This window comes from Polyodon spathula, chromosome 21 (genome assembly GCF_017654505.1).
Source record: "Polyodon spathula isolate WHYD16114869_AA chromosome 21, ASM1765450v1, whole genome shotgun sequence".
NCBI lineage: Eukaryota > Metazoa > Chordata > Actinopteri > Acipenseriformes > Polyodontidae > Polyodon > Polyodon spathula.
The window spans coordinates 16400093-16423618 of record NC_054554.1 but is presented as its reverse complement, the minus strand read 5'-3'; the positions used below and the strand labels follow the sequence as shown (position 1 = coordinate 16423618).

At 39.9% G+C, this 23526-nt stretch overlaps 1 protein-coding gene across 10 annotated transcripts in view; it reads left to right on the top strand.

Moving 5' to 3' along the window:
* Positions 1 to 22828, top strand: part of phc1 (polyhomeotic homolog 1) — a 60328-nt gene extending 37500 nt beyond the window's left edge. For 6 of the 10 annotated variants that reach the window (XM_041221559.1, XM_041221560.1, XM_041221556.1 and 3 more), the window contains 13 exons: positions 654 to 731; positions 807 to 950; positions 1165 to 1317; positions 1892 to 2102; positions 2590 to 3845; positions 4576 to 4723; positions 7907 to 8097; positions 17018 to 17089; positions 19188 to 19281; positions 19738 to 19846; positions 20269 to 20431; positions 20893 to 21127; positions 21930 to 22828. In XM_041221559.1, the coding sequence (XP_041077493.1) occupies positions 654 to 731; positions 807 to 950; positions 1165 to 1317; positions 1892 to 2102; positions 2590 to 3845; positions 4576 to 4723; positions 7907 to 8097; positions 17018 to 17089; positions 19188 to 19281; positions 19738 to 19846; positions 20269 to 20431; positions 20893 to 21127; positions 21930 to 22084 (3009 nt within the window). In that variant the 3' untranslated portion in view covers positions 22085 to 22828. Of the gene's footprint in view, positions 1 to 653; positions 732 to 806; positions 951 to 1164; positions 1318 to 1891; positions 2103 to 2589; positions 3846 to 4575; positions 4724 to 7906; positions 8098 to 17017; positions 17090 to 19187; positions 19282 to 19737; positions 19847 to 20268; positions 20432 to 20604; positions 20730 to 20892; positions 21128 to 21929 lie in introns of those variants that run through there. The other 4 variants (XM_041221563.1, XM_041221561.1, XM_041221564.1 and 1 more) reach the window with 4 other exon arrangements.
* Positions 22829 to 23526: the final 698 nt, after the last annotated feature.

Here is a 23526-nt window from a genome sequence, read left to right as displayed (position 1 = left end):
GGAAGCTATAAAAAAGGCTAACAAGATGCTCGGATACATTGTGAAAAGTGTTGAATTTAAATCAAGGGAAGTAATGTTAAAACTGTACAATGCACTTGTAAGACCTCATCTTGAATATTGTGTGCAGTTCTGGTCACCTCGCTATAAAAAAGATATTGCTGCTCTAGAAAGAGTGCAAAGAAGAGCGACCAGAATTATTCCGGGCTTAAAAGGCATGTCATATGCAGACAGGCTAAAAGAATTGAATCTGTTCAGTCTTGAACAAAGAAGACTACGTGGCAACCTAATTCAAGCATTCAAAATTCTAAAAGGTATTGACAGTGTCGACCCAAGGGACTTTTTCAGCCTGAAAAAAGAAACAAGGACCAGGGGTCACAAATGGAGTTTAGAAAAAGGGGCATTCAGAACAGAAAATAGGAGACACTTTTTTACACAGAGAATTGTGAGGGTCTGGAATCAACTCCCCAGTAATGTTGTTGAAGCTGACACCCTGGGATCCTTCAAGAAGCTGCTTGATGAGATTTTGGGATCAATAAGCTACTAACAACCAAACGAGCAAGATGGGCCGAATGGCCTCCTCTCGTTTGTAAACTTTCTTATGTTCTTATGTAACCAATGTATTCTCTCTCTCTCTCTCTCTCTCACATTCCCAGGCTACACTTACAGCCAGCAGACAGGCCAGTTCTCCCAATGCCAGCTTTGCGCAGCTCACCAGTACATCCCAGGCTACTGTGAGTCAATGTCCATGGTATTATACATTACACAGTGGCCCTCCAAGTTTGAATTTCTCTTTTTTGTCTTTTTAGATGAACTTAACCACATCTTCTGGGGGCGGTGCCTTGCTGACATCACGAGCAACAGGCCCTGCTCCCTCCACACAGGCCAGTGCTCTGAACCAGTCAGTGCTGCTGGGCAGTGCAGGAGCGGGGCAAGGGCAGATGTATCTCAGAGTGAGTTTCTACTTCTTTATGGATCCCAGGAATCAGAGGGGGGTGGGGGAAGTATGCTGTTGATTTCCAGGTTGAATTTTGATGTCTATAATTTTAAACCAGGGGTTATCAACCTTTTCACTTCTTACGTGGACCCAGCCTCCTGTGTAAACTATAGGGAGACTTGAGCCAAGACTGCAGTTTCCTAGCCTCTTTTCGCTCTCTCGGTCTCCAGGTGAACCGCTCTTTGAGAACTCCCCTCTCCTCTCAGTTCATCCTCATGTCGGGCGGGGCTGCTGCCATGGCAACAGTCCAGCAGCAGCAGCAGCAGCAACAACAACAGGAAGTCCCAGCCACGAACACCAGTGGCCATCCTGACATCAACCAGGTCCGCCTATGAAACTTGATCTGATAATTTCCATAGGTGTTCAGACATTTCCTCGTAACTGTGTACAGAGTGGTTTCCTTGAGTTAAAGGACGTTCTGTAGTTTATTATATTGCTGTACTGTATTGGGCTTTGTCACTTTCTCAGGAAAATAATTTGATGTGAAACAGATACCACTATTAGTCCAATGCGGTATGATCTCCTGTGTAAACTCGAGGACGTTGTGAGCCGTAATGGTTGCTCATGAACTTCAGTTTCCTAACTAGTTGTAACGATACAATAATGTCACTGTGCCTGTGACAGTCCAGATGGGTTACTTGTATGATGCACAATAAGATTTGAACAATCATTTAACGATGGACCAGTTTGTTACAAAAACTAAAAATCCAAATGAGACGGGGAGAGTATGTATTCTTACAAACTATAAAACACACTTAATTCACAAAACACTTGATGAACTACAATGCTGTAGTCTTGTATCACGATACATTTTGTAAAGAAAGTAGCACAGCGATCAGTCGTTGCCTCTCTGTTCCTGACACCTCTCTCTCTCCTGTGATGTGTCTGTTTCCTCAGGTTCAGAAACAGGCACTACGTTGCCCTCCCAGCTCTGCAGTGTTGTCTGTCTCAGCTGCTCCGGGACCTGCTCAGAGAACCACTCTGCCCAAAACAGAGGGAGCGGGACAGGGGGAGAAGAAAGCAGGAGAGGCAGAGAGTGGAGGCGGAGGAGTGGGCATCAATCTCACCAGGAATATCAGCAACTCGCAGGCTACTCTTATTACTACAGGTCAGTCTCCTCTGCTGGAATGATTTGAGAATTGCTTTTTTTGCTATTCCCATACTATTTTCTAGTGTTTGCATTCATTTTGGGAGCGGTTCTAGGTTCTGTTATGTAATAGATCCTAGATCCTGTATTGAGTTATTACATTACAGGCTCTAACATGGTATTTTATCCGTGTCACTGTCATAGCTTATCTTTGTATTGCTGTACAGCAATGCATGTTCCTAAACATCACAGCCTCCATGCCTTGCATTTACACTAATCTTCAACCAGGGGGCGCTTATACTGAGGTGCATGGACTTAGATCTTAGACTTAGACTCAAAGGGTAAACTGTTTTTGCACAAAAAAAAATAAATAAATCGCATTATAACCCCATGTGCTTATTTGCAGATTCTTTCACAAATGTAATTGCTGTTTCTCTTTGAGGGATCTAAATACTAATCTCTCTCTCTCTCTCTCTCTCTCTCTCTCTGTCTGTCTGTCACTCTCCAGCACCTTACTCATTGCTTCAACAGCAGTTCACTTCTCACCAACAACAAAAATCAAATCCCAGCCAGCAGCAACTTTTAATGCATCACCAGCAGCAATCAGCAAGCAGTCTGGCTACACACCACACAAATCAACAACAGCACCAGCAAGCAAACAGTGCGGCCACAGCCATGCAGCAGACGCATCATTGTACCGCATCCAGTGCCAACGCAACTTCGAACAATTCCCATTGCCTTGCATCACTGGCCAACACATCCGCCCACCAGCAGCAACACCCCAGCTCCTCCCAGTCCTCCCGGCAGATGGTCCTCCATACCTCCACTCTCAGTTACCAGCCCCGAGCCATCACTTCAGTGACCAACACCGCTCAGATTCTGCACACCTCGGTGGCGGTTGGGCTGTCGCAGAGCACCCAGTCCATAGGGGGAGCCCAAACACTGGTGGTGCAACCATTACCACCCCAGAATCAGACCTACGAAAACCGCTTGTCAGTAACCCGTCACAGCAACTTGACACCGGTTCCCATACAACCCAAAACTAGTTCACAAACAGTGACTGCAGCTACCCAGCTTAAGATCCCAGTTCCGGGTTCCCATTGCCACACCCAGTTCCCAGTCAAACACCCTCCCCCCATTTTACCAGCCCCCCCTTCTCACGCTCCCCACATTCCGGTTCAGCTGGTAGGAGCCAGGCAGCCAGGGCAAGTGAGTGCCCAGGCTTTGGGCCTAACCCAAGTGATCGCCGTTAGCAGCGCGCAAAGCTGTAACAGTAACAGCAGCACAATGGGTCACATTCATAATGTTCAACACAGTGGGGTCGCTCAGCAACATGTTCATGTCAAGCCTCTTTCTGGGGCTGTCCATGACAACAGCCAGGCCAATCAGCATCAGCAAGGAGGAGGAGGAGGAGGAGGAGGAGGAGGCGAGAAGGTCCAGCCAGTGGGATCTGGTAATGTGGGTGTGTCTGCCGCCACCACTTCTTTTGGGAATGTCGGTATGGGCTTCTCTTCGCTGGTGACGACGGCAGCTGTTTTACCCCAGCAACTGCAGTTACCACATCAACAGAGCCTCCAGCAGCATCAGCAGAAACAACAGCCCAAGATTGTCAGACCCTGTTCTGGTGCCATTTGCGGTTCTGTTTTGGGGCCTGGAAGCATTAGTGGCGCTAGTGCCGCCACGCAGACCTCTGCGACGGATGTGTCAGCAAAGACAGGAGCTGCTGCAGCCAGCGGAGTATATGTGCAGCCACTGCAACTGCAGGTAAGCGAGAGTGTGTTATGGTTACGCAGCGCACGTATCAGAAGATGTTTTTCCTCCATTCGTGGTTGGTAACGATACGTCAACCACGTGATGCCCCATGTCGTGAGATTGTGAATAAAGTGTTTGGAAATGCCCATTCTAATGAACTTTGATCACTTTTTTCTCCATTTAGAGAGGATGAGCTAGGCTTGTTTCAATGGCTTTCCAACAAAAACCTCATGCAAGTCATTAAATCAAGGAGTTGATAAACAACAACCCTACTACTAATTGTTTAGCCATTCTCTTAACCTAGAGATATTAGTCACTAAATGCAATCTGTATGTTATCTATTTGCTGTTAACAGTTTATGTTGGTGTGTTCTACATTTACTAAATGGTAAGCACTGTTTTAGCAATGCAGAGTTAATTTATACAGTTTCTGAATGTTAGTTTTTCATTGTAACTTGCATTAGTGAGTAGTTCCCTCTATTGGACTTCTTTATAACATGATATAGTCTGTAAGAGTCTGAACAGTTTAGTGTGCTGTAGTTAGTGTGAAACGTGTGACAAAACCTACTGGTGAGTGCTCGTAGTCTGCTTTGATTAAAACTGAAGAATGCTAAATAGTTTTGTGTCCTTTTACACCCTGCCAGGAGTTAGGGTTCAGAAAGTATAGTAGGAGTCAATGCTATGTTGTTTGGGGGACCCAACAAAAATTTACTGTCTCTTTTCCCTCTATCCCTCCCTCACAGGTTAAGCAGCCAGTGGGAGGAATAAAAAGAAAGGCAGAGGCGGGTGAACAAAATGAGAAAAAGAGAGAGAGCCCCCCCTCCCTTCATCCATCATTGGAGGGGCCATACCAAAAACCAGACAATACCCCAGAGAAAAACCAGGCCTCAGGTAAAATCCTATCTATTTGTTATACACAGCTTGAGTGACCAAAGTTGGCCCTTCCACTCCTGATCTCTGTTCTAACCCTCTTCTACTAAATTGTTTAATTGAACCAATTATACCTGCATCCAGACCCTGAATTAGTTCATTATATAACGTTACCTGTTAAACCTGGAGTGGAACGGCCCTCCATGACTGATTGGACAGCCCTACTGTAGAGGATATGAAGCTGCCAGCCTGTAACTCTCACTTAGTCTCTGGCTGCCCATTTTTACAGGAGACGCGTTCTACATTGTAGCCAATATGACAGCCATATTGTCATTAGAGAATGCTTTGTGGGGATTGCACAAAGAAAAGTGTTTAGTTAATAAAAAGTTTGCTATATATATATATATATATATATATATATATATATATATATATATATATATATATATATATAAATAAAAGAACATAAGAAAGTTTACAAACAAGAGGAGGCCATTCGGCCCATCTTGCTCGTTTGGTTGTTAGTAGCTTATTGATCCCAGAATCTCATCAAGCAGCTTCTTGAAGGATCCCAGGGTGTCAGCTTCAACAACATTACTGGGGAGTTGATTCCAGACCCTCACAATTCTCTGTGTAAAAAAGTGCCTCCTATTTTCTGTTCTGAATGCCCCTTTGTCTAATCTCCATTTGTGACCCCTGGTGTGTGTGTGTGTGTGTATATATATATACTTAAAAGTTGTGGCAACTATAAAAAGTTGTGGTTTATGTTAAATGTTCTGGTTTCCGCAGCAAATTCACAGTCTGCGATTTTCTTACACGTCTTAAACTATATAGCTTCTATATATATATATATATATATATATATATATATATATATATATATATATATATATATATGTTTCACACAGACAAGTTATTGCAGCTGAAAAGCGGCATGCAGGGCTGTGTGAAGAGCTACACCGGCCCTGAAGCGCTATCGTGGCCGTGGATTAAAAAGCAACTTCTCGTGTGACTAAACCAGAAACGTATTAAAATACATCAACATGTTGTCGTTCCCTTATCCAAGTCAAGTGTTCACACAAACATGCTTCATATAAAGCAAATATCCACCATATTTTTGCTCTTTGCTGTTGCCGAACAGCTGGAACCTTCTTCACAATAAAATGCGAGACGTGGTGTGCCTGAAGATCCCTCAATTTGGCACTTAATAGGTAGTTCTATTGTATAATATCATTGAAAATTAAAAGCAAACAAACCACTGCCAAATCCACTTCTTCGGTCAAAGATGGTGGCATTTTGTGATTTTGTTGATTCCATTGCCATGAGAATGATCTGTTTGAAAGTTTGTATGACTGGTTTGAAAGTTGGACCCCGTTGCGTAAATGCAGCAAACAAGAACGTGCACATTACATTAGTCACAATACAGATTACACTATGTAACACAATTTTTGTTCCTGGGTAGTAAGTGTTATTTTCTAATTGCTTATGCCTCAAAAGTATAGAAAATGGCTATTATTCCCCACAAACTTTGCTTTTGTGACCAGGACAGTGATATTTCAAAATATCACTATTTCCAATGGGAAAACGGGCAAATTTGTGCCTTTACGTTCACATAAAGTCAGAAAAAAACAACATATGAATCCAGATTAACATGTATTTATACTAAAGTAATACAAAAATGACTACAAAAGATTTAGAAGTGAGTAGTTTTTCGAGATTTACAATTATACTGTAAATACAGTATAATCGTAAATCTCGAAAAACTACTCACTTCTAAATACAGTATAATCGTAAATCTCGAAAAACTACTCGCTTCTAAATCTTTTGTAGTCATTTTTGTATTACTTTAGTATAAATACATGTTAATTTGGATTCATATGTTGTTTTTTTCTGACTTTATGTGAACAAAAAGGCACACATTTGCCCGTTTTCCCATTGGAAATTTAGTGATATTTTGAAATATCACTGTCCTGGTCACAAAAGAGAAGTTTGTGGGGAATAATAGCCATTTTCTATACTTTTGAGGCATAAGCAATTAGGAAATAACACTTACTACCCAGGAACAAAAAAAATAATTAAAATTTGGGTGATCTGAATATGCAACGTCAAAATGTGTGTGTGTAGATAGATAGATAGCAAGTTTTATCGTTTTAATGAAAGCTGTATGATGAAGAAATACTTACCATTCATGACTGACCCATCATCGTCAAAAGTGTCTGTGTATTCAGTGCATTTCCCATTGGTATTTTCCGGGCTGGAGATCACCGTAGGTCTCATAAAATCCAAGGTCCATGGTGGGTTTATCTCTGGCCTGCTGCTCAGTATTTCTGAAAGTTCTCGGAAAAACTTGCAAGTTTTTCTCTGAACTCCACTCAAAAGGGCGTATCTGATAGCCTTTTGCACCAGAGAGATAATACGGACATAAAGGAGAGAGCTGCTTCTGCATCCAGCGCTCAGAGACTATCACAGGACATTTGCAGAGCTTTTTGAGGTGTTATAGTAATAAAATAATAACTTGGATCGCATTATTGAGTTTGGTGATAAATCGAGCGATCGGGAGAGGATTTATCAGTATGCACGTCTATAAAGAGGTATGTGAAAAATACAGCGAATAAGGGGTGGAGCTTGGCTGGAGATGCAGGACTGTCCTTTTGTGATTCAATACCTTTTAAACCTTTTTTACTCTGAAAATAAAAAATATTTAAAACTGCGCCTGTAACTTTGGATCTGGCGCGCCTGACAAGCACTAAATAAATGGACCATTAAGGGTTAATTTCTGCATTGTCTCAGCTGCTACCTCTTAAAACCGACATTGTTTGATCTACTACGCTCGACCTAGTAGGGGAGTGGTTTGAGCTACATTAAGGCTGGCCCAGGGCCTGCATTGGGTTCACACATACAGATAGGCCAGCCCTGAGGTGGCATTGCTTACTTTAGGCCACATCAAAAAGCTGGTCTAAATTTCACTCGGCCCTGGGCCAGCCTAAACCGCAAGTGTGAACGGGGTCTTGGTCTCTCGTAATCTCATTGGCTGTGTGAAAGGGATATTTCGGTATTATGTCGGCATAGATGGCACAATTTTGGCTGTGTGAATGGATTTTTTAAAGAATTTTTGAGATGTCTCTAGACATGGCTCAGTACCACCATTTGTGTGTGAAAGGCATAATTGTAATGAAATAAATAATATCTCCCTCCTCTCTCCAGACCTCACTCCACTTGTCCCCTCCCTCTCCAGCCCCCTCACTGCCTCCAGGGGCGTGGCCTCAGACCCCTCCCTCTTGTCCAGTGGTCACCACGGGAACGATTCCAAGCCTCCCCAGGCCATTGTGAAGCCACAGGTTCTGACTCATCTCATCGAGGGCTTTGTGATTCAGGAGGGCGCAGAACCTTTTCCTGTGAGTGTTGCTGTGTACAGGGAACCAGACCCTGGGGTCAAGCGTAATTATAAACACAATTCCAACTACAGCAACATTGAGAGCTGAAATTACAATGGCAGTAATATGTTGTACAGTTACAGTTACAATTATGCTGCAGTAATTACAATTACAACTAGAGCTGCTAGCAACTATACAGCCTTCCAAGCAGTTATTGTGAATTTAAGCACATTGGTGGTTATAGATCAAACGTTTCATCACAAATCATTTTGGACACAGATGACTGTGTCAATTTTGACAAAAATATTGGCTTTGGTTATTATTAACATTGGTTAGCAGCAAGTTAAATTATTTGGATGCAAACAATGTCCTAACTAGCTTTTATAGTGAAATGCATTCAAGCAATCAGCTTCATTCAGTTGCTGGCATTAGTTCCCTGAGGCCTGCAAACTCAGAAGTTTGAATAATTTATATGCAGCTGTGTCCAGACAGTGCAAACATTTGGACAAAACATCACTATGTTGTCTGAGGAAGATCTTTTTGTGAACTGATACTGTATTTTGATAATGGTTTTAAAGGAAACGGTCAACGACATAGACACATTTCAATTGCTGCGTTCTGTTACCTAGTGCTTGCTGCACTGGCTGCTCTTGGCTGCTTTCTTCTTAACGTCACATGCAGCTTTTAAAGAAACGCCTTCTCCAAACCTTGCAGAACAGCACACATTTTCAGTGTGCTATATTTACATTTGTGTGGATTATCAACAGTAAGTTTAATGTAATTTATTAACATTAACTTTATTGTAAAATTATACATAACTTATCACAGATTTAGTACATTATGTATGTTTAAATAATTGATTTATTTAATATACAGTTGACAAGGCTGTTCACGGCTTCATTGTATAATGATAAAATGTCGTTCTCCTCCTCTAACAAGGTGGCAGTAGTAGTTTTAGTAGTTATTTGAATTACAATTAGCAGGTCACTCGTGACCTTTGCATCGTCCCTTTGGTTCACAGTAATGTTATGAAAAAATGGCAAATAATGATATTTAAAAAATCAATATTACACTCTTAAAAAATAAAGTGGGCACACTATATATATATATATATATATATATATATATATATAATATATATATATATATATATATATATGTATATATTTTGTTATTACCATTATATGATTTACTATTAGATGTATTAGTTTTAAGCAGTGTATGTGGCGGAAGGCAATATAATTTTTATCGGGAATTTCCAGTTTTCATGGTCATAGGTGGCCCCCTTGTGGTGAACTGTAGATCTTAAAAATCTGTAATCTTTAGAAGTAAATTTCCGTTTTTGTACACATCCTATGAGTGCTGGGATACTGAACCGAAGCCTGAACAGGGTCTAACCACGCATGGGATTCACAGTAAAGCGCGTGGAATATTGAGGTAAACGTTTTGAAATAAATAAATAAATAAAAATAAAAAATTGCTTAATAATATTGAAGGGAAAAAAAATCAGATTGTCTTCAAGATTAGCCTCTAATCTACCGTGATATAGCTACTATTTTTCTGGCTTGCAAGTTCAATTTCTAGAAATATCAAAAGCACAATACCTTGTATAGTGCATGATTAGTGATTTGTATTGAGATCTAGTGGTATTGTGTTAAACTGTATTACAGCTGCTGTTTTGATAGAGCTAGGCTGACTGAAAAATATGTCAGGGTTTGGTCTGTGGAAAAGGTGGCAACCCTACTTGCACTGTGTGTGTGTCAGTATGTGTACCGTTCTGTACATGTCTTCATGTCCACAAGGTTATTTTAAGTAAACAACGATTATGGCAGAAAAGCTGCTAAGCTCTAATTATACTAAAAGGTCCTCTTTTTGGGGGGATTGTCTGTGAATAACCGTGCGATTTTCACCGCTACAATTGTATTTCATAGAGCAAGCGATTCTGAAGAGTTCTGTCTATACTTTCCATTACCTAAAATAATTAGTTAAATGAAAGATTCACTTTACAGTACATTTTTGTACAACCTGAGATCACAGTATTTTTTTCTAAACAATGTTATTACGATTTTTAAACAAACTACTGGTTTGACGACTTGTACAGCTCATGTATTATACATGTTATTGTTTCGATTGTTTTCTGGTTTAAAAACACGGTGCAGATTTTTTTCTTTGTATGGATGCTTCAAAAAATGTACTGTACTGTGTGTATGTGTAAAATAATATCAGCCTTTCCAGTGTAATTACCATGTTTTAAGCTGCATGAGTTAAGAGAAACTATTCTTTCTAGACAGCAGCAAAAAATGGCTGCTTCAAGAAATATTTTTACTAGACTGCTGTTTTCCATAGCAACAGCTCTCCCCAGTGGTAGGAATGTGAAATGGGTAGAACTGGCATGTCACCCATATTGATTGGCTCATGGTGGCCATGTTTATTCATGTGGGAAGTTTTCCTGAATTACTTTTTTAGAGGACACTACAAAGATAACGTATACCCAGGATTCACGTCAGTCGGCCAAAGGGTTCATGAGGAGTTGTCGTTTAAGCATTTTACGCAAAATCCAACACAGCCGCCACACCATGCTAGTGATCCATTTTTCCTTAAGTAGTATCAGTCATGGATATGAGTGCACTATGTACAAAAATATTCACAACTGTACTTTTTACCGTTCATTAGAAGATTTTTGAATATTGTCTAAACTTTTCTGTAAATCCAAAATGGCTGCCACACCATATGACCAAAGGCCGCCATATTGACCATGGCATAACGTCCCATAGTCTTCTATATTCTAATTTCGTGAGGTTTGGTGCAGCCATTTAAAAGTTTTAGGCAGTTTTATAGTCAGTTGCGTATGCAGATGATGTCATCCAGCATGGCCACCATGATTTTCACAGTTGCAATTTCTCTTGAACAAGCTTAACAGATGACCATACTGAGATGTTTTATTCCAATTTTTGTTTCAAAGAAGAATCTATTTTATGATATTAATCAACATGGTTGCCAAACCACAGTGCCAGTCAGCTTCATATTAACAACAGTTAATCATGGCCTATCCCTCAACATGTATATAACTCTGCAGTAAGTAGTTTTCATACATAGGTGTTTTAACAAATTCCGCAAAATCCAATATGATTGCCGAACTATGTGATTTACGCAAATTTGCCGAATATCACTGACTAATTCCCATAGGCATCTAACAGCGTACCGAATTTCGTGAGCTTTTGAGCAACTTTTGGTAAAAAAAAATTAATAATAATAATAATAACAATAACTAGAGTTGCTAGCAACTGTAAAGTCTTCCAAGAAAACATGGTTTAATCATCACAAATAATCCCTAATACATCTCGCAATCCTATAATTAGCTAATGAGCTACTTAAGTTGTATCGTGTACAGAGCATAATCTTACGCTGAAGTTTAAGTGCACTGATCTGTGTTAGATACAGCTGAGGAGCTATAGGCCAATTTGTGGGTTTTGAACCTTGGCAGAGGTAAAAGGTCATGGGTAATGACATTTTTTTTATAGAGTATGTATGACTTCCAATATGTGTTCCATATGAACCAGAACTCTATCTGTCATCCCTGAGGCGCAAGGAGCCAGTTTTTAGTTTGACCTTTTAGAGAGGTCAAAGGTCGCAGGTGATGTCATTTTTTCATAGAGCACATATGACTGCCTATACGTGTTCCATTATAACTTTAACCATATTGCCACGCCCTAGGAGATAAAATTTAAACATTAATTCCAATATGGCCGCCAAAACATGTGACCGATCTGCTTTAGATTTTAGCGGTTATTACTGTATTATGGGCCACACAGCTGTACCAACATTGAAGAGCATACGTGCAAAACTGTTCTTGTTATGGGTCATAAAAATCGTTTTTCAATGATCAGTATGGCCGCCAAACCATGTGACCAAAACACACCATTTTGAAATCAACAGTACTTCACATGACCCTCTAGTATCGTACTCAGTTTCATGTCTCTAGTGTATTGCAATATGGATTTATACTTTAATATATGTAAATATAGCACTCGTGAAATTGTTATTTTGTTCGCTGCATCCATGTTTTTTTTATTGAAAAAGCGGGGATTTTACAAAACTTAGAAAGGACCTTGTCATGAGCAAACATGACAGTTTGGTGCCAATCAACATTGCGGTTTCAGACAAGATGATCTCACATCATAGAACATAAGAACATAAGAAAGTTTACAAACGAGAGGAGGCCATTCGGCCCATCTTGCTCGTTTGGTTGTTACTAGCTTATTGATCCCAGAATCTCATCAAGCAGCTTCTTGAAGGATCCCAGTGTGTCAGCTTCAACAACATTACTGGGAAGTTGATTCCAGACCCTCACAATTCTCTGTGTAAAAAAGTGCCTCCTATTTTCTGTTCTAAATGCCCCTTTGTCTAATCTCCATTTGTGACTCCTGGTCCTTGTTTCTTTTGTCAGGTCGAAAAAGTCCCTTGGGTCGACATTGTCAATACCTTTTAAAATTTTGAATGCTTGAATTAGGTCGCCGCGTAGTCTTCTTTGTTCAAGACTGAACAGATTCAATTCTTTTAGCCTGTCTGCATATGACATGCCTTTTAAGCCCGGAATAATTCTGGTCGCTCTTCTTTGCACTCTTTCTAGAGCAGCAATATCTTTTATAGCTTTCCCACATTGTCTAGATGAAGACATTTCTGAGTCAACAAAAACTCCTAGGTCTTTTTCATAGATTCCTTCTCCAATTTCAGTATCTCCCATGTGATATTTATAATGTACATTTTTTTTTCCTGCATGCAGTACCTTCCACTTTTCTCTGTGTCTGCCCAGTTCTGAATCTTGTCTAGATCATTTTGAATGACCTTTGCTGCTGCAACAGTGTTTGCCACTCCTCCTACTTTTGTGTCGTCTGCAAATTTAACAAGTTTGCTTACTATACCAGAATCTAAATCATTAATGTAGATTAGGAATAGCAGAGGACCTAATACTGATCCCTGTGGTACACCACTGGTTACCACACTCCATTCTGAGGTTTTTCCTCTAATCAGTACTTTCTGTTTTCTACCTGTTAACCACTCCCTAATCCATGTACATGTGTTTCCTTGAATCCCAACTGCGTTCAGTTTGAGAATTAATCTTTTGTGCGGGACTTTGTCAAAAGCTTTCTGGAAATCTAAATAAACCATGTCATATGCTTTGCAATTATCCATTATGGATGTTGCATCCTCAAAAAAATCAAGCAAGTTAGTTAGACACGATCTCCCTTTCCTAAAACCATGTTGACTGTCTCCCAGGACCCTGTTACCATATAGGTAATTTTCCATTTTGGATCTTATTATAGTTTCCATAAGTTTGCATATAATAGAAGTCAGGCTTACTGGTCTGTAGTTACCTGGTTCAGTTTTGTTTCCCTTTTTGTGGATCGGTATTACGTTTGCAATTTTCCAGTCTGTCGGTACCACCCCTGTGTCAAGAGACTGCTGCATGATCTTGGTTAGCGGTTTGTAAATAACTTCTTTCATTTCTTTGAGTACTATTGGGAGGATCTCATCCGGCCCAGGGGATTTGTTTATTTTAAGAGCTCCTAGTCCCTTTAACACTTCTGCCTCGGTTATGCTAAAGTTATTTAAAACTGGATAGGAACTGGATGACATGTGGGGCATGTTGTCCGTATCTTCCTTTGTAAAAACTTGTGAAAAGTAATTTAATATATTTGCTATTTTTTTTTCTTCATCTACGATTTTGCCATTTGTATCTCTTAAACATTTAACCTCCTCTTTGAATGTTCTCTTGCTGTTGTAATATTGGAAAAACATTTTGGAATTGGTTTTAGCCCCCTTAGCAATGTTCATTTCTATTTCTCTCTTGGCCTTTCTAACTTCCTTTTTGACTTGTGTTTGCAGTTCCGTGTACTCTTTCTGTGTACTTTCTTTTTGGTCCCTTTTTAATGCTCTGTAAAGTGCCTTTTTTCGCTGAATATTTTTTTTTTTTAATTGATCTATTAAACCATTTTGGCAATTTAGTTTTACATTTAGATTTGTCTACTTTAGGGATGTAATTGTTTTGCGCCTCTAGTACTACATTTTTGAAGAACAAGCATCCTTTTTCTGTGGGTGTTTTTTCTATTTTACTCCAATCTACTTTTGTTAGTCTCTGTTTCATACCTTCATAGTTTGCTTTTCTAAAATTGTAAACCTTAGCTTTAGTCATTACTTTTGGGGTTTTAAAAAACACTTCAAATGAGACCATGTTGTGGTCTGAGTTTGCTAGTGGTTCTCTGACCTCTGTTTTAGTTATTCTGTCTTCGTTATTTGAAAAGACTAAATCAAGGCATGCCTCCCCTCTAGTCGGTGCCTTGACAAATTGTGTTAGGAAGCAGTCATTTGTCATTTCCACCATTTCAATTTCATCCTTCGTGCTACCCACCGGGTTTTCCCATTTTATATGGGGGAAGTTGAAATCCCCCATTAGTATGGCTTCTCCTTTGCTACACACATTTCTAATGTCATTGTATAACAGATTATTTTGCTCACTGTCTGAATCTGGCGGTCTATAGCATGCTCCTATTATTATGCCCTTTGAATTTTTGTCCGTTATTCTGACCCATATTGATTCGGCTTTATTTTCTTTGTCCAGGTTTAACACCTGGGCTTCAAGACTGTTTCTTATGTATAGCGCTACCCCTCCTCCTCTTCTGTCCTGCCTGTCTTTCCTATACAGTGTATACCCACAAATATTATATTCGTCCCCATCACTCTCAGACAACCAAGTTTCAGTAACACCTATCACATCATAGTTACTTGTTAGTGCAGTAGCTTCAAGTTCTATAATTTTGTTTCTGATACTTCTAGCATTTAGATAAATACATTTAATGGTTGTCTTACCTGAGTTGTTGTTCTTGTTTTGATGCGGTCTCCCTTCTGTTTTTTTTGTTGATTTCTCCCCCCCTTCCTTTCTAGTTTAAATGCTTCTGAACCTGCTCGAGGATCTTTTCTCCAAGTAGACTGGTTCCCTTGTTATTTAAGTGCAGTCCGTCCCGTCTATACAGATAGTCCTCGTTGTAGAATGTGGTCCAATGATCAAGATAGGTGAAGCCTTCCCGTGTGCACCACGTCTTCAGCCATGCGTTTTGATTAATTATTTCCAGCTGTCCATATGGTCCTTTGCAAGGTGCCGGTAGTATACCAGAAAATACCACAGTTTTGTTTTTCTCTTTTAATTTCCTTCCTAGCTCTCTGAATTTGTTTTGCAGGGATTTTGGTCTGTCTCTTCCAATGTTGTTTGTACCGATGTGGACGACTACTACCGGGTCGTCTCCTGTTCATTCTAGGAGCCTGTCCACGTTCTCAGTGATGTGCTTGACCGAGGCTCCCGGAAGGCAGCACACTGTTGTAGTAAGGGGGTCCAAACTGCGAATTGAACTTGCTGTGTTTCTCAATATGGAGTCCCCAACAATCATGACCTCCCTTCTTTTTGCTGTCTGGTCACCACTGTCAATAGGGTCCTGGATGTTGTTCCTTTCATTCTCTTGTTGTTGGTTCTGCTCATCAAAATTCTGAAGTGACTCAAATTTGTTGGTTGTTTTGATTTCTGGTGGTTGTGTTTGACAAAGTTTCTTTTTTTTCCCTGCTTCTGCCTACCTGAACCCAGCTGTTCTGACCTTCTATCTCCCTGGTGGCTTTCAGTCTGTTAGGGGTGATGCAGACTTCCATGAATTGTGGGTGTGCCAGTTCCTCAAGATCCTGTTGCTGTCTCACTTCTTCCAGCTCCATTTCTAGCATACTTACTAGTTTATGCAAGTCCTGGATCGCACTGCACTTTACGCACACTTGGTTTAGCTCTGCTGGGTTTTCTCGGATTTCCCACATCAAGCAGGTGTCACAGATTACTGGCTTGAAGACCATGTTGACGGTTTTTTTAAGTATAGTTTCTTCTGCAGCTGTCAACCTGCTTTCAAACTGCTTCTGCACATTTCCACGCCTGTACTTCTCCCACTCGCTGTTGCTTCCACTCGCTGTCGCTGGGAAGACTGCCTCGTTTAACTGCGTTGTTCTGCTGTGCTGTTGGCTCCTCCCCTCGCCCGTGTCTCAGAACAGGGCTGAATTTGAATCAGCTGCTCCAAGTTTCAGCTTGTTATCAGAAAAACACTTGCGGCTGTTTGACTTTGAGCTGCTGTGTTTCCCCAATGTCCTGTGTTTTCTGATTAAAGCAATTCAAGATGCAATTTCTCCTTACTGCCTCTAAACTGCTCTGCACTTTTCCACACCTGTACTTCTCCCACTCACTGTTGCTGGGAAGATAGGCATCTACTTACGTGAGTGTTTTCATGACTGCGACAAACTTTTGGCATAATAATAATAAACACAGCAATAACAATAGGCTTCCCAGCCTTTGGCTTGGAAGCCAATAATAATAATAAATAATAATAATAATAATAATAATAATAATAATAATAATCCTAACAAAAACAATAGGCTTCCCTAGCCTTCGACTTGGAAGCCTAATTATACTTAACATGTTTAGTCTTTATTCTAAATAACCAAGCAGTAATCACAGGTACAAATCTTTACATTTTCTTCAAACAAATGGTGTCACTAAAAGTGGTTGAAAATGTAAGAGTAATGATCGTTCAATGTGAAACATGCGCATGATTAAGCTTTGTGCGGTGTGTCTTTATATAGAGCTCATAATTAGCAGCTCAAATATATTTGAACTCAAGTGTAATTCATTTGGACTGTGATCAAGGTATAGTTCTTCCTTGGTTGTTTGCTCAATGCAATTAGATGAAGCTGCTGTAATATCACGCTTCAGTGTTGCTGTAATTGTAATTGTCATTCAGCTAAATTGTGAAAAAAGATGTGACAAGTAAAGGTGAATTCAACTGCAATTACATTTACATGTACGTAATAACGTGTTTGAGAAGTGCCTCGGGTATGATTTTTTTTTTTTTTTTTAAAGCAATTGATGTCAGCCTCAAAACAACAAAACCCACAGAATGATGATACAGAACTAATTTCAACAAGTTCAACTGTAAGGGCTAAAGAACAGCAAAGAGGTGGTGTTGTGAGTTAAAAAACAAAGCCGTTATTAACTCTGACAAATTAAGGAAATACGAAGATAGCTACTTGAATTTCAGTATTATTTGTACTGGAAGTGCAGATACCTTGAAATTACACCTTGTGTAATTTGTGCACAAGTACTGCCAAATGAATGGTTGAATCCCTCCAAATTGCAGACACATTTAATTACTAAGCATGAAATCTATAAAAACAAGCAGCATTCATTTTTTGAGCGAAAGGCTATGGAATTGCTTGGTAATAAAGCCGTAATTAAATCCACAAATACCGCAGATAAAAACCTTGTAGTGCCATGTGCCACAGAAAATTGCTAAAGTAAAAAAATCGCATACGATTGCTGAGGAGTTGATAATGCCGTGTGCCATTGAAATTGTAAAGGAAATGTTTGGAGAGCAGAAGGCCAAGGAACTGGCAAAAATGCTAATGTCAAATGACACTGTCAAACAAAGGATCACTTATGTCAGAAGACATGGTTTTGCAGTGCATTGATCGGCTTATTGACATCAGACAACTCGATCAGAATCAAATTCAGTTAAAATGTTGCTGGAGACATTTTGGTGCGAGTGCTCCGACGAATACAGCACTGCTTCTACAGCACTTAAAGTGTTGGTCCCATTCAGTACAACCTACTTACGCGAAACCGGATTTTCAGCCATGACATCGATGAAAACAGGAAGAACCGAGCCAGGAAGAACATTGACTATGACGTGCGTGTGTGCATTGCAAAGGTACCTTCACGTCTTGACAGAATTGTAAAACAAAAATATTATATATATATATATATATATATATATATATATATATATATATAAATATATATATATATATATATATATATATATATATATCTATATATCAGGGATGGAAATAAGACTCCCATTGCATAGCAGTTTGATCCATTCCTGGTTTTACTAGTATAAGTTTAATAAGACAAACCTAAGCTTGTTCTACACACTGTGGCTAATCAAGCTCTTGTAAAACCTGGAATGGGTAAAACTGCTATGCATGCAATAGCAATTGGAGTCTTATTTCCATCCCTGATAAACTTTGTGGTGTGTGTGTATACACAAGTCTGTATATATATATATATATATATATATATATATATATATATATATATATATATATATATATATACACACACACACACACACACAGCTCTGGAAAAAATTAAGAGACCACTGCAAAATTATCAGTTTTTCTCTGGTTTTACTGTTTATAGGTATGTGTTTGGGTAAAATGAACATTTTTGTTTTATTCTATAAACTACTGACAACATTTCTCCCAAATTCCAAAGAAAAATATTGTCATTTAGAGCATTTATTTGCAGAAAATGACAACTGGTCAAAATAACAAAAAAGATGCAGTGTTGTTAGACCTCGAATAATGCAAAGAAAATAAGTTCATATTCATTTTTAAACAACACAATACTAATGTTTTAACTTAGGAAGAGTTCAGAAATCAATATTTGGTGGAATAACCCTGATTTTCAAGCACAGCTTTCATGCGTATTGGCACGCTCTCCACCAGTCTTTCACATTGATGTTGGGTGACTTTATGCCACGCCTGGCGCAAAAATTCAAGCAGCTCAGCTTTGTTTGATGGCTTGTGACCATCCATCTTCCTCTTGATCACATTCCAGAGGTTTTCATTGGGTTTCAGGTCTGGAGATTGGGCTGGCCATGACAGGGTCTTGATCTGGTGGTCCTCCATCCACACCTTGATTGACCTGGCTGTGTGGCATGGAGCATTGTCCTGCTGGAAAAACCAATCCTCAGAGTTGGGGAACATTGTCAGAGCAGAAGGAAGCAAGTTTTCTTCCAGGATATAGTATGTATATATATATATATATATAATATATATATATATATATATATATATATATATACTGTACATACATACACACTTTTTTTTTTTTTATAGTGAGGGGGGGTTGAGAACCCCTCTTCCAGGGTATTGTCTTTGAAATATCGGCATGTTCCAAATTCAGGTGTAAATATTTGAGCAAAGTCATAGTGTTTCTTTCTTCAGTCTTCTTCTGTGATTGACAGGTGGGTGGACCAGTGAAAGACAGGCAGGAAGGAGTGTCCTCTCTCCTAGCCTTTTCTCCTTCCTCACTTCCTGATCACTACTATCAAAACACAGGTAAAACTAGAAGGAGAAAGAAGTGAGCTAAAAATCGACACATACTTTTTCAAAATGAACCCCTTTTTCTGCTTAAAGTAATTGCGGTTAACAAAAATAATTTAATTTAATTCATTTTATTTCCATAGCGCCTTTCATACGTATACCACAGTATCTCAAAGTCTTCACATGTCGGTTCTAACGTCTTCAGTATTAAGAAACAGTAAAACTTACTAAATAACAATAAATAATGGTAATGTCAATAGATAAACCTAACTAAAACAATTAAAAAAAAAAAACAAGAAATTAATACGAAAGATACATTTGTCTCCAGTGTTCAGTTTTGAAAGAATCACATGTTAATTAATTTTAAAACATGATATTTTTTGACAGTTTCCCTGGAAGTGGTAAGTGTTTGTGCGTCTCTGTATGTTGCGGTTGACACTGATGCTGTGGCTGTCTGTGGTGCTGTTTCAGTCTCGAATGGGAAGTCCTCTCTGTTGAAGTGCGAGTACTGTGGCAACCTGGAACTCGCGCTGCAGTTCAGAGGATCCAAGCGCTTCTGCTCCATGACCTGTGCCAAGAGGTTAGTTTGGGGAAGGGAGAGTGCTGAAGATTCTGAGCAGACACTGTATGTGGTCCACAGTTCACCTTCCTGTGTGTTTCTGTATTTGGTCCCACTAGTCTTTGGTGTTTTCTGCCCCCAGGGCCATACCTTTGTGTAATACTATTTGACCCTCCCCCTTCTTTTGCGATTCTGATGTAACGCTCTGTTTTGTCCCCAGTACAAACTCTGTGTAGTAGTGCTTAATTTGGTCCCCCTTGCTTTGTCCCTTTTCTCATGTCCTCCCCAGTTGTAGGTGTATCACTGTACTTGGCTCCCTTACCCCGAAAGTCCCTAGGCTAACACTAATAGGTGTAACCCCCCCCTCATTAGTTAGTTGTGTTACGCTTTATTCTTCCCTCCCCTAGTCCTTGGTGTAACCCTGTGTCCTGTCCCCTCCCCAGGTACAATGTGAGCTGCATTCACCAGTTCCGCCCGAAACATAAGAAAGTGAAGGGGGCCAGGCTTGGGGATGGGGGAGGAGTCAGGATGAGGCGCAGGGGTCCTCACAGGAGCAGCAGCGAGATTCCCTGCTCAAAAATCACTGTTAGAAACCTTGATAACAAGGTGAGAGAGGGAGAGGCGGGGGAACACAGGCTAGGTCATGTGGTCAGAGCCAGCTGACATCTACTGTAGATCAAGTTTCCTGTTGTACTTTTCTACTGTTAAAACACTTTGGTCCAGCCTGTGTTATATCTATCTAGTGAACACCAAATATCATTTAGTTTCCTACTATACAGGAACTTTAGCTGATTTAGCCTGTGCAGCATGTCAAAGGCTGGCAACAACTACTGAAGAGCTGCTTTAAACAACATTGACAATATATAAAACAAACCATATTGAATTACTGCAATAAGAACCACTCGGAATGACTTCAAATATCAAGGTAAGGGAAGAGTAAAGAAAATATGTAATTTAAAGCTTGTTTCTTTCTGATTAATGCCACGTGCATTCTCCGGTTATTGTGTCCAGTCAGTGTATGGTAGCCGTTGATGTGCTTTGCTGAATGTATCTCTTGTGTATCTCAGACTCGCTCTGATTCCAGCCAAGGCTCGGGTGAGAACTCCAGCTATGAAGACGAGGCTCCCTCCCCAAACCTCTCCCCTTCCTGCTCTCAACCCTCCCACTCCGAGCAGGCTGCGCATGATTCATCCGGATCCGCTCCTGCTGAGCTGCCATTACATGGTGAGCCTCACTTCCTGTCTGAGAACCCTGCCCACTGGAGCATGGAGGAAGTGTGCGAGTTCATTTCCTCTCTGCATGGTGAGTTTTTCCATCTCTCTGTCTGTGTTTCTGGCCACAACAGTGGACTTTTAAGTTGCATTGACTTATTGAGCTGATGTATATTCTCTATTGCTGTTTGCTTTCATTATTTACCAGGCTTACAAATGAATACCTTTTTTTTTTTTTTTATTTAAATTATTAAAAAAAAAAACAAATTAAAAAAAGTTGTTTTTTAAAAGTTGTTTAAAAAAATTAAAAAAATTATTTTTTTAAACAACTAAGGCTGCTTGTTTAACAACTGTTAGTACTGACCCAGTGGTTGAAAGCAGAGTTAAAACCAGGGTTGGAAGCAAGACTTGTGTTTCCAGCAGTTTCACCCATTCCAAGTTTTATTACGAGCTTGATTAGCCACAATGTACAGATAATAAGCTCAGGTATGACTTATTAAATTCCTAGTAAAATCAGGAATGGATCAAACTCCCCAGTAATGTTGTTGAAACTAACACCCTGGGATCCTTCAAGAAGCTGCTTGATGAGATTCTGGGGTCAATAAGCTACTAACAACCAAACGAGCAAGATGGGCCGAATGGCCTCCTCTCGTGTGTAAACTTTCTTATGTTCTTAAACTGCCACGCAAAGGAGTCTTGTTTTCATCCCTGAGTTATGCACCTGGTAAACAATAATCTAAGCAGAAACAGACACACAGTAAGATATTAAACAGGTAAGACATTTAATATTCTGAAGATGTTGATGGTAGTAGTCGTAGTAGCAGTAGCAGTTTTTGTATCTTTAACCTGTTTACTTATTAACATGTTTGTTTTTCCCTCTGGTTGTAATGCAGGCTGCCAGGAGGTGGCAACAGAGTTTCTAGCTCAGAAGATTGACGGGCAGGCCCTGCTGCTTCTGAAGGAAGAGCACCTGATGACTGCCATGAACATCAAGCTTGGACCAGCGCTGAAGATCTGTGCGCATATCAACATGCTGAAGGAGGGCTAGGGAACGAGTCAGGGATGAAACAAGACTCCCATTGCTCAGCGGTTTGATCCATTCCTGGTTTTCTTATGAGTTTAATCGGACACAGCTGAGCTCAAGCCTGCAGTAAAACGTGGACTGGGTTCAAGTGCTATGCAATAGGTGCCTATTTTCCATCCCTGAGTCTGTCTAGTAAAACATGGACTGGGTTCAAGTGCTATGCAATAGGAGTCTTTTTTACATCCTTGAGTCTGTCTAGTGTGATGTTCAAACAGGGTCCAGGAACACCAGTGAACGCGTGCACAAACGAGTCAGTCGATCTAAACACTGCCACTGCTTAGATCAGTTGAATAGACCCCACAGACCCCAAAGTAAGATTTGTAAAAAAAATATTGTGAACAATTGCCAAGGTTTAACAGATTACAGCCACGTGCAATCCAAGGAGGCTATATGAGTCTTACGATAAAAGTCTGGAGAGGATTTAAGTAGAACAATGTAAAGAATGTCTTTAAAAGATGGCAGTGGTAATGTTACTGGTGCGCTAATAAAAGTTAAGGGTTAACACCCCTTTGAAGAGGGACCAGTGATGATGATGCTGCTATTAATAAAGGAAGGTAAGGAAGTTGATTTTCAAGAAGACTTGTTCAGCACTCCTTTAAGGGGGGGGGGGGGCAGTGATAATGTTGCTAGGGCTAATAGAGAGGTAAGAAAATACATTTGAAAACCTTGTTTAGCACTTCCTTTAATAAACATCTGTTTGGAACATTACTTGGGGAATTGTTTTTTGTGTGGTTTCAGGTTTACAACTAGACAGTCAGTCATAAGAACAAAGGAGGCCATTCGGCCCATCTTGCTTGTTTGGTTGTGAGTAGATTATTGATTCCAGAATCTCATCAAGCAGCTTCTTGAAGGATCCTAGTGTGTCAGCTTCAACAACATTACTGGGGAGTTGATTCCAGACCCTCACAATTCTGTGTGTAAAAAAGTGCCTCCTATTTTCTGTTCTAAATGCCCCTTTGTCTAATCTCCATTTGTGACTCCTGGTCCTTGTTTCTTTTTTCAGGCTGAAAAAGTCCCTTGGGAAAATACCTTTTAGAATTTTGAATGCTTGAATTAGGTCGCCACGTAGTCTTCTTTGTTCAAGACTGAACAGATTCAATTCTTTTAGCCTGTCTGCATATGACATGCCTTTTAAGCCCGGAATAATTCTGGTCGCTCTTCTTTGCACTCTTTCTAGAGCAGCAATATCTTTTTTATAGCGAGGTGACCAGAACTGAACATAATATTCAAGATGGGGTCTTACTAATGCATTGTACAGTTTTAACATTACTTCCCTTGATATAAATTCAACACTTTTCACAATGTATCCGAGCATCTTGTTGGCCTTTTTTATAGCTTCCCCACGTTGTCTAGATGAAGACATTTCTGAGTCAACAAAAACTCCTAGGTCTTTTTCATAGATTCCT